Source organism: Lactuca saligna, chromosome 2, assembly GCF_052625555.1.
Source record: "Lactuca saligna cultivar CGN05327 chromosome 2, ASM5262555v1, whole genome shotgun sequence".
In the NCBI taxonomy this organism is placed as follows: domain Eukaryota; kingdom Viridiplantae; phylum Streptophyta; class Magnoliopsida; order Asterales; family Asteraceae; genus Lactuca; species Lactuca saligna.
This window is the reverse complement of record NC_136418.1, coordinates 183410986-183428919: the sequence shown is the minus strand read 5'-3', so window position 1 is coordinate 183428919 and position 17934 is coordinate 183410986. Positions and strand designations below refer to the sequence as shown.

The 17934-nt window shown below is 35.5% G+C and overlaps 4 protein-coding genes and 1 pseudogene across 5 annotated transcripts; 1 reads left to right on the top strand and 4 right to left on the bottom strand.

Annotated features, from left to right (window-relative positions):
• The first annotated feature begins 1196 nt into the window (after window positions 1-1196).
• On the top strand, window positions 1197-2498 carry LOC145028474 (uncharacterized). The gene is made up of 4 exons (XM_078977166.1): window positions 1197-1641; window positions 1733-1853; window positions 1933-2026; window positions 2133-2498. Exons 1-4 carry the CDS (start codon window positions 1247-1249, stop codon window positions 2414-2416), a joined length of 894 nt encoding a protein of 297 aa, XP_078833292.1. The 5' UTR covers window positions 1197-1246; the 3' UTR covers window positions 2417-2498.
• Window positions 2467-4861, bottom strand: LOC145028473 (uncharacterized). Its single transcript, XM_078977165.1, has 10 exons — window positions 4789-4861; window positions 4605-4704; window positions 4441-4499; window positions 4309-4354; window positions 3891-3930; window positions 3579-3805; window positions 3439-3499; window positions 3265-3347; window positions 2945-3178; window positions 2467-2872 (listed from the first exon to the last, which is right to left on the bottom strand). The coding sequence occupies exons 2-10, from the start codon at window positions 4647-4649 to the stop codon at window positions 2723-2725; spliced, it is 945 nt and encodes a 314-aa protein (XP_078833291.1). The 5' UTR covers window positions 4650-4704; window positions 4789-4861; the 3' UTR covers window positions 2467-2722.
• Window positions 4862-7233: 2372 nt separating this feature from the next.
• LOC145028472 (splicing factor-like protein 1 pseudogene) lies at window positions 7234-10045 on the bottom strand (annotated as a pseudogene). The gene is made up of 2 exons (XR_013676014.1): window positions 7844-10045; window positions 7234-7672 (listed from the first exon to the last, which is right to left on the bottom strand). The product of XR_013676014.1 is annotated as a splicing factor-like protein 1 pseudogene (transcript).
• Window positions 10046-12297: 2252 nt separating this feature from the next.
• On the bottom strand, window positions 12298-13991 carry LOC145028471 (uncharacterized). Its single transcript, XM_078977164.1, has 5 exons — window positions 13785-13991; window positions 13485-13626; window positions 13173-13390; window positions 12845-13102; window positions 12298-12764 (listed from the first exon to the last, which is right to left on the bottom strand). Exons 1-5 carry the CDS (start codon window positions 13824-13826, stop codon window positions 12444-12446), a joined length of 981 nt encoding a protein of 326 aa, XP_078833290.1. The 5' UTR covers window positions 13827-13991; the 3' UTR covers window positions 12298-12443.
• Window positions 13992-14357: 366 nt separating this feature from the next.
• LOC145028470 (pentatricopeptide (PPR) repeat-containing protein) lies at window positions 14358-16992 on the bottom strand. Its single transcript, XM_078977163.1, has one exon. It carries the CDS (start codon window positions 16913-16915, stop codon window positions 14561-14563), a length of 2355 nt encoding a protein of 784 aa, XP_078833289.1. The 5' UTR covers window positions 16916-16992; the 3' UTR covers window positions 14358-14560.
• Between the last annotated feature and the right edge of the window lie 942 nt (window positions 16993-17934).

Here is a 17934-nt window from a genome sequence, read left to right as displayed (position 1 = left end):
TCTTTATGTTATCAGTCAACCAATATCATTGAAAATTCATAAGTAAAAGATGACAACTAGTTGATGGTAAAGTATGTTATCAAATATAATGCAACTTATCATTGAATGTTGTTGAGAAATTTAATCACAAGATTAATGATAGTAAATCACATTTCAATGTGCTAAAAGAAAATTTGTTGTTATAACTTTGCATTTATAAGCTTTTCCACTAGCAATACTAGAGTATGACTTTACATTAGTACAAAAAAATACTTATTTGCATGATTGAGATTGAAGGACAATGATAATTGTATTAAGCACATCATCACTAATAATATGCTAGTGTATTCGATGACGAAAGAAATAATAACCAAAATATTTTAACATGTTTTCAATATGAAGAAATAACATCCAAAATATTTTAACATGTTTTTAATATAAACATGAGTTTAAGAATAGACATATTATGAATACAACTTAACTTGAATGTTGATGATTCAACGATAAGAAGTTTTTTTTTTTTTTTTTTTTTTTTTTTTCAAAAGTTCTATTTTCTTCTTCTTTTACAACGTTTTGCTATAACAGATTAACAATTTGCCATAATCTATGTATTTTTATTTCCTTATTAAATTAATAATAACACATAAATTTTCAACTAGAAAAAATTGAACATAACCACATGTAACCTAAAATTCACATTAAGAACAACATTCACCAAATTTGCAGTCTAGTCATGACTAATCTTGTTAAGATCGGTCTTTGACAAAGTTCTAAATGGATCGAGCCGTAACGTTGCGACAATGTTAAACTTCAAACTTTACGAGCAATAACGAGTCATTACGTTTTCCAAAACGCGACGAGACTAAAAAAGAACCGACGATATAATATGCATTGCCATGCTTTAACTCGTCTTGATATGCCACACCTAACACGCTAACATTGCCACCACGAAAGATTTTAAAACGGTATAGCCACACCATGCCTTGACACATGTCATGCTGTGCTTTTGAAAGCCCATGGTCTTTGGGTCAAGTCCTTTGAGACTCGCCGAATTTCGCTTCCAAATTCCGAAGTAGGAATGGTGATCCATCTGAGCATAAAGTATCCAGGGGCTGCATAGTTAAATACTACAAGTTTCAGGGACTTACTACAAAATTTCAACAAAACTTTAACTTCCTGGCAAAAACCAAAACACATAAATACGTCCCCAATGAATCTATTCGACCCCCCTTGAAAAACCAAAAAAGTAGGAAGAGATAAGTACTATATGTGGAGATCATTCGGGCAGGGAGCTGGCGGACCAATGGGCGGAGGTGGCGGCGGCGGAGGGATAATGAAGACGTTTCACAAAGCCGTTTCGGCCGGCACCGGTGGCTGTGGCTCATCCCAAGAATCCTTTTCTCGCTGCGCCACCACACACTATAGCAGCAACACCACCACCTCTCCCACATCAAGACCCAGTTATAAACCTTCCTCATCTGATTATAATTCCAATACCTATTCTTCCTCCTCCGCGAACCAGCTTAACAGGAACAGGGCCAACTCAATATCTCCGACGACCGGTGAGGAATATGATGGTGTAAATGGATTTTATGATGATTATGTTTTTTGTACTGTTCCATCCATGGATGAAGTTCATGATGCGGTCTCTTCTCTTCAACAGTAAGTATTTGATTTATACATATCAAATTATAAATCATCTCTATATAATCAGTGTGAATTTAATTGGCTTGTAATTTGTGAACCTTATTAGGGTTATCGATCCTCCGGAGTTGGAATGGATTGAGCCCTCAAGAAGTATGATGCTACAGTCTCCTGGTTATGAAAGTGTTTATGATGCTTTTCATTTACTACAAACTGAGCCTTCTGTTAAGGTACTTACTTGGATTTAAGATTGATTTCCAATAATATTCTAACTTTATGTTATAAAATTATATTTTACTTATCGTTTAGAGAATGGTGATTTCGTTGGCATCTGATAATTCCGTTTGGGACGCTGTTATGAACAATGAGGTGGTTCGTGAGCTTAGAGATTCAGTCTATGAAGGTTAATTTGTATTGAATTTATAAGTAGATAATTATTTTACCCATGAATTGAAATATTATACACATATATAATGCCATTTAAATTGTTAATTTGGCAAAATTTGCAGCCAACAAGAGTATTCCAGGGGAGATTGAAGGTTGTGATGACTCATTTCCAGTTTCTGGTATTCTAAATTGGATCTTTATCAACATCAAGGCAAAAGCCATGGAAATATTTGAGAAAATCACGGAGATGATGAACAGCTTGTTCCAGTCTCCAAGAAACGACAAGAAGAAGGCCACAGATGAAGATGCAGCCATGGAAGAATCCTTTGAGAAAAAACTAACAAGTTCTTTCTTGCTTTCAGTTATGGTACTTCTGATTGTAGTTGTAAGCAGAGCCAACAAGTGATAAGATTGCCTGATAGAGTAACGATGTTTGTATGAATAAACTGATGGTACTAAATAACAATATTACCCTTTCATTTCAACAATTTTATAACAATAACCATTAAATCAGTTTGTCCAGATTAAGTCACAAACCAACAACCATGTATAGTTGTCCCATTAAGCCCTTAATCAGTTAAGCTATATAATAACTCCTTTTCACTCTACTATAAAGGATGAGCTTCCTACGTTTCATAGACAGGTTCTAATTGTTAGAGATATACATTGGTACTCGAGTTGACAAATTTACCATAACGCCCTTCTGTAGCATTTACTGCTTGGCAATGTTGTCCAAGATGGAATCCAAATCAGGAACTATAACGGCTTGTTTATCAACTTGTCCAACCACACAACAATCCTTGCTTTTAACATTCATCAATGCAACATCTTGAGCACATTCATCAAGTACACCGGATGAAACCTATAGAAAACAGCAAATTATTGTTATGCTGGAATATAAGAGAGAAAGAGAATAATTAATTGTGAAACTTACATCGAAGATGATGTCACCAAGCTTGAGCTTGATTGCTCCACTTTTGTAAACCAGCAACTTTCCTATGTGTCCATTTGGCAACTCATTGAAACCTCCAGAAACAAATTTGTTTGAAGCATCTTCTTTCTCTTTGCCCTTTGTGGTAATTGGAACTCGTTTTGATTGCTTGTTATCTAAGGGGAGTTTTTGAGGGAACTTGAACAGGATCATCTTTTTTTCATCATCATTTTTCTCCTGCTCATAAACAAAATTTCAAATTGGTGAAAACGTAACAAGAAAATCAAAATCTTGTTAATAAACAACAAGATGGCCCAACCCACCAACAGTCCAAGTTCAGAGGCGGAGTTGATTTTGTTTTCATCATATTCCTTTTCTTCTCCAAATTCTTGTTCATTAAGAATCTCTAAAAAAAAAAAAAAGAATTAACAAAAGTTAGCTAATAATATATATTATATATGAAAAAAAAAAAGAATATATATTTTTAAAAACCGTACCTGGATCTCCAGAGCCAAGGGGTCTCCAAGGAAGAGTGATGGGATAGTATGAATGGGGATCCTGTGATTCACACCAATAATTATATAACTTATCATTTAAGACAGGGTAATAACTAATAACAGAGGTATGTCTCACTCACCCATCGTTCTCTATACTTCTTTTTGGTCTTGCTTGAGGATTTAAATTTATTATCTATCAACATGTCATCAACATCTCCATCTTGTTTACCAATTGTGATGTTTTTATGAACATTATCTCTAAAATCCGGGATGATTTTACTGCTCCCATCTATCGGTCTCAACGGGGTTGTTGATGTTGATGATGATGATGATCCAGCTCCATGTGATGTTGTAACATTGCCTGATGCTTCAACCCGAGACTCAAAAAGTCAAGACAAGAAAAAAAAAATGATGAATCAATTTATGTTAAAAAATGGTTTAATAATAATTACAATTTTTTTCGAGTTTAGGCTTTCGTGTGCCATGGCGTTCCTGTAAGATACAAAGATAACAACAAATGAGTCTTACTGAATATATATTTTGTATTGGAATTTGAACTTAATATATTTCAACTAGATGGTATTAAAAAAATTACAAATGTTCCCTAATGGATTACTCAAACTCGAAGAATTTGAAGTCTACAACATTAAAAGGAAAGTGAAAATCGAATAGTTAACCATTTAAAAAATGCGGGGTGGCTCATATAAAGATATTTGCCAATTCCATGTCTACAAAATATCAAATAGCTTGTCAAAATATTCATTTTCGTGCGTCTTAAAGAAAGAATATGATCACATGTAAAACGAAAAGAGAGAGAGAGAGAGAGGAGAGAGAGAGAGAGAGCGAGAGAGAGAGCGAGAGGGGGATTACATGGAGTTTGCGGAGTAGTTCTGGATCGGCTTCAACATCATCGTCACTACCATCGCCACATAAATGATTAAAATTACTACGACGACTTTTAAGAAGTAAAAGAGAATCCAAAATTGTAGACAGAAAACATACTTTTTAGGCAAAAGGCGACCGGTTTTCCTGCGAGACGGTGCTTTGGGGGTGAATTTCGGCTGTAATATGAAATATAAGTTAGATTCCGGTCGTCGTTTTTTAGCTTTGAAACTTTTGATTCAGATCTGCGATTAGAACTATAAGAAATGATATGAAGCTGAGACCTTCTTGGGAGCTGAAGATGGTGGTACTGGGGGGTCTATGTCCATGGGTGCTGCTTAGCAGAGATCGACACCGGAGGTGAGATATTTGCCGGAGATCTGCCTGAAAAACAACGACGACGTAGAATCTAGGGTTAGGGTTTGACAGAAAAAAATTAACCTAAAAATGATACAAAGAGTTTCGAACCTGGGTAAAACGTAGAACACAAATGAGACTCTTCCATTAGGCTAGACGGAGACTTTTGTAGAGTTTTAGAAACATAAATATTTAAAGAGATTTCTATGGCCGATAAGAAATAACCAATCGATATGTAAATTGTAAAACTAGTATCTTATTTTATTTCTCATATTATATTATATGATTTCATTTTTAATCATACTCAGACTTTAATAAGTTCATTGAAAATTTTTAACAAAGACAAACATTTTAACATTTAATCAAACTCACCCACCATTCATTTGAAATTATTCCAACCGCCAACAAACTTAAATCCCAAGGTTTGTGAGCTTCAAATCAGAACTACCCAACTTGACAAACCTATGTTCCTCGAGGAGGTGATCACAGTGACCGTGATTTATTTGTTGAGAATTTTGAGAGAAAGCAACATCGACGAAAATAGACAGAAGATGATAGTAATTTGGAGCAGATAGAAGAAAAAGAAAGAAGACTGTGGTAAAACACATGTGCAAGAGATGGATTGAAGGATAATGTCGGTGCCTTGAAGCAAGTCCGACTCAAAACCAGAAGAGCTGCAACAAAACCAAGAAGCCACAACTTCAAATTGTAATGTTAATAAGTTACATGGACAATATTATATATAATAAAACAAGAAAATAATAAAAATTGGTCAAAATTTGTGAAGGGATTTAACAATTAAGTGATTAACAAGGGACCTAATTTTCAGTTTTTACAAAAATGATTACCAATTTTATAATGGACTGCTATGAAATCCTCCACTATGTTACTAAAAGAACATTGACCTATATTTTCTATTTTGACATCAATTATGGTTCGTTTGCAACCAATTATTATTTTTGATTACAAAAGAGAATACTTTTATTAGTTTTACGAACTCAATTATTTATTTTCTTTCTTTTTCTTCAAAAAAAAAATGTTTTTTAGATCATTTACAACGGTTAATAAAGGTAAATTGGTTAAAAAGAGTTGCATGTTTGTTCAATACCAACAAAATTGGTTATCATTACGACTTTGACAATAATGAACGAAATTGATCTAACTACAACCCAATCTCTGTTATTCCGATATTGGCCCTTGCCATAAAGACTTCTATCCGGTAGATAATCACCACCAATGATGTTCCATTATACGAAGACTTATATAGATAGTTGCAAAAACATCAACAAGAGATACATCGAAAAATATAAGGATTTATTTTGGAACAATAGCAAGAAGCTAGTATAACCAAATTACTACGAGATGACAACAAAGTGTTATAAAGTCAACCAACCCAGTTCATTTTATAGTTTTACGCCTATAATAATACATTAAAAAGATTGTTGTACAATGTCATCAAAATATCTACTTTTGTAACTTTAGTTATTCAAAAAAGAAGGATTTTCGAAAATTCCATACTACCCAGACAGTAGTAATAATCACCGCATCGAAACATTTATGTTGCGCCGCATCTAGCTTCAAGCCATCCTCCCACATGATACGATGATTTAATCACTAACTGAATTGGAATTAGGGTAATTCAAATCCCACCATCGCCCGACAAGAATCCAAACCTCCACAATCAAGTGCAAGTATTAAAAGTATGGTCCACATTTTCCAAAAGCATCATCACAAAAGGGGAAACGACTTGAATCCAAGTTTATACCTTTATCAACCAAGTTTGCATTGAGTATGAATATGATTGAGTGACATGCACCAAATCAAGATATTAAACTTGATTTGAACAAATTGTTCCATTTAGTTGAAACCCCACCAAGTAAGCAAAGCACAACGTAAGAAGAAGAAACTGAATATTCAATAAATGCCTCGAAGGTCCAATCTAACGGATCGGTCTGGTCAAAAGCAATACGAAAGTATAAAAATGCTAACCATGAGTCCATATTTTGATGATCATCCACCAAAAATATTGAACGAAGATCTAAGACAAAACCTTTAGGGAATTGTCGATTAAAAGGGCATTTCCCAATCTAGGTGTGAAACCAAAACTTAGTACATAACCCATTTCACATCTTAATCTTACATAAATCATTAAGGTCAAGACCTTTACCACGGCGTTGCACATAACCATAGACAATATTGATCGAAGGACTGTTATTCGCATTACCACAACATTAGACATTGTAATATATATATATATATATATATATATATATATATATATATATATATATATATATATATATATATATATATATATATATATATATATTTGCTATCTTAAGCTTTTGGCACAATATATATTTAATGTTTTGAATTTTTAGTCTTATAATTAAAAGTAAATAAATTTAACATATATTTATCATGTCAATATCCCATCGGGCTAGAAATTAGGTCCCATCTACAGCTTACTGCCAAGTGGTCAAAAAAGCTTGTTGGCACAATCGATGTCTGTATGTATCCACGCAAGTGTAAGTTTTTACTTAAGAGGCCCATAAGTTTTGATGCATTCAAATCAATTCGTAAAAAATTATAATTCACACAATAAAGCAATTAACATGCATTATGTTATCCAATATGGTTGGTTACTGGTTAGTTCCATAAACACTAGGGTCTGTACTCTTTGATGGCAGATAGCACCATTTTGGGAACATACATATTGATTCCTGGGTCTTCTTTAACTGAAATGATGACTACATTAGTAACAAAAAGTAATAAAAGCAAAAGTTGTTGTTAGCATATGATAAAACAGCTGAAAAATGAGAAAACATAAATCCCACAAAACAAGTATAGTTATGTGTCTCAATGACTTCTTTTGCACCAGCTTTCTGCACATGTCACAACAGCAAACTCAGCATAGCAAGTTAAAGTTGTGAATTCTGATTGGTTCTGGTTGGTTTATAATCTCATCTCCAAAGATTTCAAACCCCTGCCAAAGCTATCATCACAAACAAAAAACCTTGTTAATATTATTTATTATAATAATAACAATTTTTTTTTTTGCTAAAAATAAAATCATCATATCACAAATGCTAATTTCCAGCTCCACAGAAACACTTGAAATCTTAAAAATAACAACACACAAAGACAAAGGTTTATAGCATGATACCTTTCCTCCAGTATCATCATCATTTCATCTCATCTCTGCCATGAATTTCTCATATGCCATGTCCCCACTAGATGTATTTGTCTCAGGTACAACACCAACACCAGGTGGAGGAACAGCTGAATTTGAAGCCCAGGGAGCATTTGCAATGTTGATAGTATTACTACTAGGAGGAGGAAAAGGTGCAGATGCAGGAGGTACACCATAATAAGGTGCATAAGCGAATGTAGTTGTTGGATATGCAGTTGTTGCAGGATATTGTACTCCTCCATATGTAGAGGGTAATGGTAATAATGGTAATGGTGGTCGCATGGTGGAACATGGAGGTGGAGGTTGGTAAGGAGAATAAGTAGGAGGTGGAGGTGGACAATACTGAACAAAATTAGGGGCTGAATTTGAATATGGAGGAGGCATTTGTGGGGTCACTCCCACACCCACTTGAGAAGGAGGCTTTCCAGCAATTCTAACAACAATTGTTCTTCCATCCAGACTATAACCCCTCATCTTAGCAATAGCAGTATTAGCTTGCTCAACATTTGAATATTTCACAAAACCATACCCTTTACTAGCCCCACTCAATCGATCCCTAATAACCTTACCCATCACAATTTCACCAAAAGGTGCAAACAGTTGGAGCAAACTTTCATCATCCATTGCAAGTGGCAAAGACCCGATATACAAGTTTGTTTCATCATACTCCTTCAAAGATGGACCAAGAGCAAGAGTCGAGCAGCTTTGACTGGTCAAAGATTCAGGGATTGTTCCTCCTAACTCTGCTAAAAAGTTTTGATATTCATCATCCATGTTCTTACCTGTTGACCCTTTGACTGGACAATCTATAGTTGGATGCCCACCATCTCCACATAATTTACAGAGAACATCACTTTTAAAAGTTGAATTGCGGGAGGGACATGCAAATTGTCTGTGTCCTGATTCACCACATAATCTGCAATACTCTTCATCTCTTATGGTTCCATTAAGAGCAGCAAGTTCCCTAAGTTGTTGTCTTTTATGCTCGTTGAGGACCTCATCAACAGGCTGTAAAAGCTTCTCTACCATCCCTGCAGCAGCATCCAGTGATTCCTGTGTCTCGGCCTCCACCAAAACATGCAGATCTTCATTTTCAGAGGGATCGGGTTTGTAGTCCTTTTTCTGCTGCATTCTGCCTTCTTTCATTGACCCTTTACCTCTGATTACAATTTTGGCACCTGTTTCCTTTTCCATTCTCTTCTGTGTATTCCCCCTGGGACCAATTATGAGCCCGATAAAGTTGTAGCCTGGATATTCTTTCATAGGTATGTAAAGCTTCTTCTGAAGTTTTGGTGGCCTATAGTCTGCTGGGGGCTTGTAAGATGGATTTTTCTTTATAATCTGTGATATGATGTCTTGTCTCTCTTTGTTTAATCTTTCCCTAGCTCGATATTCTCTTGTGTTAATTCGAATGCCCAAGTTATCATAAATTGGTTCGGGAGAAGGTGATCTAGCACCTTCAGGTCTATCATCCAAGGGAAGCCCTGACTGAAATTTTCTACTTATTTCAAGAAGCCTAATGTTAAGTGCTTGAATTTCGGGATCAAGGTCAATACCTAAAGTGAAATCTTTCATAAAATCAGGAAGCTGTATGAGTGGCTTCGGTTCATCATCTGCCCATCTCGATTTCCTCTTTCTCGTGCCCGATGTTCCGGTTCCATCGCCAACGGCACCAGTTTCTTCGCTTGGCGGAGGATCCCAACGGCTTTTCCTCCGTCTCCTGCTGGTTGTTTCCTCTTCGCCACCTGAACAATCTTTATCTGTGCCACTATTCGTGTTGTTTGTGAGACCAGTTTCAGACAACGGTTTCTGAATAATCTTAATTAATGGATTCTTCGAGGAGGTACCAACCGCCTGCCCGTAAGGCTGAATATTATTCTTCGTATCAGCATCTTGGGTCTGATTATGGTTAATTGAGTCAGAATTTTGAAAATCGCAGGACGAAACTAGGGTTTCAGATTCTAAAGGATTCACCGTTGGCAGAGATTCGACATAGTTCGCCTCTAGAGTCTCCATAAGATTCTTCAACGTCGAGGGCGGAGGCGGTGGTGTCAGGGGTTACCGGAGAGAGCCGTGAAGATAGAACAGATGTACAGATTGAGTGATGCGTGATATCTTCCGTTGGTTGTGCTGGTATCGGATGGGATTGGCCGTTCGCGGGTGCCGGTTGTGTTGAATGTTGAATGTTGATTAAAACGGGGCTCATGAATTGGGCTGCTTTTACTGAATGTCTTCTGGGTGGGCCTACAATTTCAGCCCTTTTTCTTGAGTTTTCGTTAAGATTTTGGAAAATGTTGGGTTCAGAAAATAATTCCACTAGTTCTATAAACAATTTATGTCATTTTATGAAAATACTTAATAGTTACAAAGCTCTAATTTTTTTTAAAGGAGAATGGGTAATTAGCTGCACTAATAATTGATCTAATGACAAAACTATTTAAAAAAAACTATATTCATAATTTTTAGGATCATAATATTACTATTCCACAACTAGTTGGATTTTATTTGAAGTTCCACAATATCCGACAAAAGAAAAATGTCAAAGACAATGCATAAACCAAATAAATAGCGGTTTTCAAATACTTATATCCAAACCCACTACATAAAACAAATTTGAAAAAATTGTAGAACGGCTCAAACATGGTAAAATCTACTTCAAGAAAAGCTTTATTATGCGAAATATCAATAACTTTTAATAAATAAACACATATTGATGAAATTGATGAATGTATGCAAATATTAAATAAACCGATTAACAAATAAAGATTGAATAAATTAAATAAATCAAAATTTATACATATATATAAGCAGTAAAGCAATATAAGGCTATAGGCATGTTCTTTAACGACCTTTTGAGAGTTTGTAGTGTCCAAATTTAATCAAATATCAATTTAAAGAAAAAGCTTTTGGTTGAGAAAGCTTCTATCATAAACATAAAAAACTCATAATCTAAAAACTACTCTAAATAACATTTAAGAAAAAGCTCTTACATATTATAACAAGTTAATGGATTGATTACTCATAATAATCATTATCCTACTCACTAAAATGTATTTTAATGTTAGTTTAAATATTTTAAAAGTTTCCACCTATTTTTACCGAACCCTCATATACAAACTATAACTTCCAAATTTCTATTATCATCTAATTTTGCCAAACACACTCTATGTAAATGATATATACAATTGAGAATCCATAAAACTTTATAAAATAAAACCCTAAATCCCTTGGCCAAAAATACATAAGCTCCCTCATCCTTCAAAACGCAATACAAACACATCAAGAAAAATAAAGTGGTGCGCCTTGGAGATCAAAAGTTCTTTGAATTCCTCTTTTTCTATGGCCCATGAAACTTGTATTCGTCCTTTGAATTCCTCTTCTCCATGCGAGGAGGGTGGCACCAAGGGCTGTGGGTATATGTGATTTTCATTGGTAAGGGGGGCTCTTAAGAAAAAAGAAAGAAAAGAACGAGGTACTAGCCTACTAGGTTATGAGGACGACATTGGTATTTTTCATAGAAAATAGTTATCTAGGCGTGTTTGGATTAGATTTTTAGCTTATTGTTTTTAGCTTATTTGTGGTGGGAATAAGCAATAAGTAATAAGCATGGGGAGGAATGCTTATTAAAATTAACTTATTTAGCCTAATAAGTTGGATTTTATCCAAACATTTAAATTAGCTTACTGTGGGAATAAGCAATAAGCACCTCTTTTTTTCCTGTCCAAACACCCCCCTAGAGTCGATCAAAAATTGAAGCCTCACTAATTCATTCAGAGCTCTCTGATTCGGTCCGCTATCAGCCTGAATGTTGAGTTACTTAGAGTTGACCTCTTAATTAAACCAAAAAACGATTTACCAAACAACCACTTAGATGAATCATTTCAAGTAACTAAAATATACAATTTAAAATAAGCAATAAAAAGTACGTTATTTAAAGCATCCATAATTGTGAGTTAAATGAAATGACAAGTCTATTTGTCATTCAATGGATGAAAATTCACCATTGTGAGATATCACCTTGGCATTCAATGAATTTGGATTTGAATGACCATTGAAATTGAACTCTTCAACGGGAAAAATAAAAAATTTTAATTCTTAAATATTTACTATAGATTACATTTTATAACATTCTATTAAACTTTGTAGAGTTCAGATCATTGTAGAAAAAAATAATAAAGTTTATGGATATAAAAAGATGATGCGACAAACCATTACACTCTATGAAGTTCAATGTATCGTGGATGCCCTTTCGATACATCACACAATAGCAGATAACCTAAAAGGGCCAAACAATATATTGTGGAAAGTAAAAATTAACCTGGGTTTCATTCTTAGCATGCAAAGATGGGCGTGTCCTTTCAAGTCAAATAACAATGTAAATCCGGAATCAGGATTCCAGATGCAACAATACATGAGAATAGAAGAAGTAAAAAAGAAAATTAATTTTTACAGATTATTATTTATGTAAAAGTACAAGTATATATATATTGCACCATTACTAATGTCTAATAACTTGCATCAATTCTTTCTTTCATGCAAACCAAGCAAAAACAGGACTAAAATGTAGCAAACCTCAGTGCCCTGATCCATCAGGTATCAACACAATGGAGCCAGAAGTTTTCCGAGCTGCCATGTCAGCATGCGCTTGAGCAGCCTGTGACAATGGGTACGTATGATTTACACGGACCCTCAAGGCACCCGACCCCACCTTACTAACTACATCTCCAATGGCTTCACGCATCTCCTCCTTAGAAATGTTAGATGTCCTCAGAGAAGGTCTCGTCAAAAACAGGGATTTTGCAGCCAATGCAGATAAAGGAACAGGGTCAGGCGTCCCGGAAGATTGACCATAACTCATCATATATCCACGAGCTTTCAAACATGCCAATGATCCCTAAAACACACACCAACTTAATCTGGTAAGCCAACTTATATATGAATGTTTCATTTTGAACTTAATACAGAAAGACATACCTGAAAAGTGTCTTTCCCTACGGAATCGAAGACAACTTCAACTCCTTGTCCGGATGTTATCTCATTAACACGGGTAACAAAATCCTCTTCTTTGTAGAGAATAACATGATGACATCCGTCTTCTTTTGCTTGCAAAGCCTTCTCCTTGGTTGACACAGTTCCGATAACAATGGCACCCAACATATTTGCCCACTGGCATAACAAAGATCCGACCCCACCTGCTGCTGCATGGACAAGCACCGTGTGTCCTTGTTCTACCTATTTTTACGATTTTCTTTTATTATTATAATGTGAATTGTGTGAAACCTAGGAGCAGTCATCATAATACCTTGAACCATGTTCGGACTAGGAACCGAGCAGTTAGACCTTTGACCATGGCAGAGGCGGCGACTAAAGGATCGATGAGAGGTAAGAGAAACGCTTTTTCAGCCAAAACAATCTGCTCCTCGGTGTAGGTTCCCATTGAATTATGATAAACAACATCTCCGATTTTCAAATTGTTTACTCCAGAACCCACCCCTGTCACCAAACCTGCTGCCTCCACTCCTAAAATCGGAACTTTATTCGTATCAACTTCAACTTATATATATAGTTTTTATGGATGGGTTATCTTTAAAGGGGTCGGAATCGGAAGAGAAACCTGGTGTATAAGGAATTTCAGGCACCTTATAAACTCCGGTCCGGTAATATATATCAATGAAGTTCACACCGATGGCCATGTTCTTCACTCTGATCTCTCCTTCTTTAGGATCCCCAATTTCGATATCTTCCCATTTTAGTACCTGTAAAACAGTTTCTTCAGCAACAACTACAAAATCTAGGATAACTGAAATTAACATGAAACACAACAAAACTTCTCTTCAACTAACGATAACTGAAATTAAACATAATTTAACACAAAACACATATAGGGTGCAGACATTAGATGAGAGGGTCGAACCTCAGGGCCACCAAGCTCGTAGACCCTAATGGCTTTTACCATTCTTTTTAGTCCCGTTGATGAAATTTTCTGAGACTTTATCGGGTGGAATTGAACCTCCACACCCTTTTCAGATCAATAAAAGAAAATTTTGTTTACAAAGGAAGCTGCAAGACGGAAAATTCGATGGTCTCTCTTCGACTTCCACGTCTTCCAAAGCAGATATGTTGCTTGTCTTAAAAAAACGAAAGCTAGTAGTCCTCGCATTTGTAATTTTTACTATATTGGTCCTATATTTTTTATCATCAATTTTTACCAAAAATCCATGATTTATTTCCGGCTAAGTTGGCACAAGGTCGAAAGACGGAACTACCCTTGCTATGAATTCTTAATTTTGTATCCAAAAAGTCTGGGTTTCTTGTCCCCAAAAATCGATTTAGTTCGTTTTTTTTTGGTTTCAAACTTTTGGTCTAAACTCTAAATGGATGGATTTTTGTTATTTTTATTTTTCAGCTTTGCACTTGCATAAAGCAATAAAAATATCAATAAAGTACATATAGTTGAATGCTTGAACAAGTCAAAACCTATAAAACATGAAGAAAATAACAATATTTGTTGAATTTTGCGATGTAAGATAACAACATAGATGATCACAGCCGAATAAGAAAGACCACACAATTTATCTTTCCCACACAGTTCCATCTTTTGGGCGAGCTAAAATATTATAAATTTTTTTTGTTTGTTTTTTATCATCACATTCGGCTACCAATAATCAAATGCAGTAGAACCTATTTTGGCTACCAATAATCATTGCAGGAGCATGCTCCATCTTTAAAATGATGAAACCGAGTTGCATCTCTAACTATAATTTCCCTACCAACAAGTTTGGAAATAAACTTAATAGCCGAATGACAATCTTTACACACCCTCAAATTCTTCATAATCGTCAAACTACTATTCTTAGGAGTCTTCATTAACGCAAAAGCAATAGCAAGCTTTTCACTATGATGCATAAGAATCTCCTCTTTCACCTCTTCATCAAGATCATGCAAAACCACTTCAGTTTTGGGTACAAACCCTAATTTCTTGATCCCCTTCCAAATCTCCCCCATCATCTCATAAATCCCATCCCTTTCAGGATGAACACCATCTTCAGCTCCAAAAACATGAACCTGATCCCTTATTGAAACCCAACTCAACCCTTGATCTTTCTTAACTTTCTTAAACTTCATCCACCTTCGTATCTTAGCAGATTCCTCCCATTCCCCATGAACCGAGTACACATTGGCTAACGCCGAGTAGGCCCCACTGTTATCCGGATCCATCAGTAGGACCCGCTCCGCTGCAATTTTAGCAACATCCATATTTTTATGAACAAAACTTGAAGACAAAAGCGAACCCCACGCGATAACATCCGCTTCAATCGGCATGTTCTTGATGACATCATAAGCTTCTAGAAGCTTCCCCGCACGTCCCAACAAGTCAACCATACACGCGTAATGACTATGAGTCGGTTCAATCCCATGTCTTTCTTGCATCATTTTAAAATACCCGCGTCCTCTTTCCACTAAACCCATATGGGTACAAGCCGAAATCACTCCAACATAAGTTATATGATCCGGTTTTATATCAAAATCCAACATTTTCTCAAATAGTTTCAAAGATTCTTCTCCATAGCCATGTTGAGCTAAAGAAATAACCATGGAAGTCCATGAGATATTATCTTTTAAACCACTTATCATTTCAAACACACGTTTCGCGTTCCCAATACTTCCCGATTTCGCATACATGTTGATCAAAGCATTACTTACAGAAACCGATAATGCAACTTCTGTTTTTATAGCTTTTGCGTGAATTTGTTTCCCATGGTTTAAAGAAGCAAGACTCGAACTTACACTCAAGATAGCTGCTAGAGTGTAGCTATTAGGTTGTGGGCCTAATTTGATCATTGATCTAAAAAGATCGATTGCTTCATTGTTGAACCCGTTTTGCATGTAACCTACAATCATGGCTGTCCATGCTACCACATCAGGATCGGTTAATGAATCGAATATTTTTCTTGCGGGCCCCATTTCGCCTTTTTTGATGTATCCATCTAACAGAGATGTGAATGCGATTATGTTGTTTTCGTTTGATGTTTTATATTTTTCTACAATCTTTTGAGCTGTTTTGATGTCACCAAGTTTAGAGTACATTGAAATCAAAGCGTTTCCAACAGCTCCAGATAGATCGAATTCGGTTCTGATAATGTGGCCATGGATTTGTTTCCCTAACTTTAAGTTGTTAATATTTGTAGATGCGGAAAGAACGCTTGCTAACGTGTATTTATCTGGCTTGAGTGTTGGATTCTTGATCTTTAACATATTTGAGAACATTTGAAGAGATTCGGTGTCAAAACCGTGTTGATTGTATCCTGAAATCATTGAATTCCATGTAACTATATCTCGATCGGACATTTGGTCAAACTGAGCAAGTGCAAGGTCAAACCGTCTACATTGCATATGCATTGATATCATAGTATTCCAACTTGATGTGCTTTTTGATTTCATTTTACCAAACAAAGATTCTGCTGTCAACAGATCGCCTGATTTTGCATACATGTTTAGCAGAGAATTAGCAACGCTGGTGTAGTTACTGAGCCCGACTTTAACAATAAATGAATGAACTTTCTTCCCGATATCTAACCTGTTCATGGCAGCACAGGAGGCAAGAACGATAGTGAATGTGTACTGGGTTGGCATTACTTTGGAAGATATCATGTCGACGAGCATTCTGACAGCAGTTTCAAAGCGACCCATTTGATTATAACCTACCATCATCGCAGTCCATGTAACAGAATCAGGTTCGGGCATTTCGTCAAACAGATGGCGTGCGTACTCAATCCTTCCCTGTTTCGCATAAGCAGAGATAATCGTGTTCCATGAAGATGCGTTCCTAACAGGCATTTCATCGAACAACCGACGAGCATCTACAAGAAACCCTGTTTTCGCATACAAATTCATCAGATTGTTCGTGAGGAACACACCAACATGGACACCCGACTTGATTATACGAGCATGAATCGCTTTCCCCGCACACGGGTCTTTGTTAACCAAAGTTCTTTGAATTAGAGAAGCATAGTGATCAGATAGTTGGTGTCTAAAAGTTCCCATGAAGAATTATTTTATTTACTTTGATCATGGTGGTTCTGGCCTTCTGGGCGTCTCCATCGAAGAGAATTGCAACTTTCCTTGTTGGTTTCCCTTTATTTTTCTTTACATCCTTTTACCTTTTACCTTTTACTGACCGTGTGTTTTAGATAACTTTTTTAAATACTTATTAGTTTTTTTTAACTTTTTAAAAAGTTAAAAAAATTAAAAAAAATGTTTGTGTATTTAAAAAATATTTTTTAAAACAACTTTTTAGATAGAAAATAATAAAGCTTTTAAAAATTTGAAAAATCAGAAAAATCGTGCAGTAATAAGTATTTTTCTTAAAAATCACTTTTGTGCTAAAAAAACTAACTCAAACATTCCCTAACCTAGTTATGATCATGTATTACTAAACTTTATTTTATTTATTTTAGGACATGAGTTTATTTTAAAAAAAATAAAAAATATGAAAATCTAACAATTTAAAATTGTAAATTTAGTCAAATTCATTAATTATTTTGTGGAAAAAAAACCAAAAAAAACATAAATTAAAATCGCAGATGGACTAAACTCATTTGCGATTTTAGCAAGCCATTTGCGAACGTACAACTATGTAAAGCACATATGTGCTTTACAGACTTGTACGTTCGCAGATAGTTTTTTTATTGTTGTTGTATAAATACCTCCATTGTATGCTTAAAATTGTAGAGAGACTACGCCCGTCTGCGATTTCCTCTCATTCCAACTACGATTTTGGGAATGCTATAGGCTCCTCCACATGGTCTTATATCAAATTACCATGAGCTACCCTACATGGTCTTTACCTAGGAATGTCACGGGCTCCCCCACATGGTCTTATATCCAATTGTTATGGGCTCCCCCTAGGGTCTTCCATGCAAATATCATATAATCACTAGCATACCCCTTAGCATAAAGATAACTATCATACCACATATGTCTACTACAACTAGTGTATCACATAACATAAATTGGGTCGCCCTTGGTGCCTTAGACCTATTGGTATAGTGAGAAGACTCATC

Coding starts and splice junctions, on each gene's coding strand:
- LOC145028474 (XM_078977166.1), top strand. CDS start 1,247: ATGTGGAGATCATTCGGGCAGGGAGCTGGCGGACCAATGGGCGGAGGT. Junction 1,642..1,732: donor GCGGTCTCTTCTCTTCAACA/GTAAGTATTTGA, acceptor GAACCTTATTAG/GGTTATCGATCCTCCGGAGT. Junction 1,854..1,932: donor AAACTGAGCCTTCTGTTAAG/GTACTTACTTGG, acceptor CTTATCGTTTAG/AGAATGGTGATTTCGTTGGC.
- LOC145028473 (XM_078977165.1), bottom strand. CDS start 4,649: ATGGACATAGACCCCCCAGTACCACCATCTTCAGCTCCCAAGAAG. Junction 4,355..4,440: donor GGTCGCCTTTTGCCTAAAAA/GTATGTTTTCTG, acceptor TGGCGATGGTAG/TGACGATGATGTTGAAGCCG. Junction 3,931..4,308: donor AACTACTCCGCAAACTCCAT/GTAATCCCCCTC, acceptor TGTATCTTACAG/GAACGCCATGGCACACGAAA.
- LOC145028471 (XM_078977164.1), bottom strand. CDS start 13,826: ATGGTAAAAGCCATTAGGGTCTACGAGCTTGGTGGCCCTGAG. Junction 13,391..13,484: donor TGAAATTCCTTATACACCAG/GTTTCTCTTCCG, acceptor TTCCGATTTTAG/GAGTGGAGGCAGCAGGTTTG. Junction 12,765..12,844: donor TAGGGAAAGACACTTTTCAG/GTATGTCTTTCT, acceptor TGTGTGTTTTAG/GGATCATTGGCATGTTTGAA.
- LOC145028470 (XM_078977163.1), bottom strand. CDS start 16,915: ATGGGAACTTTTAGACACCAACTATCTGATCACTATGCTTCTCTAATT.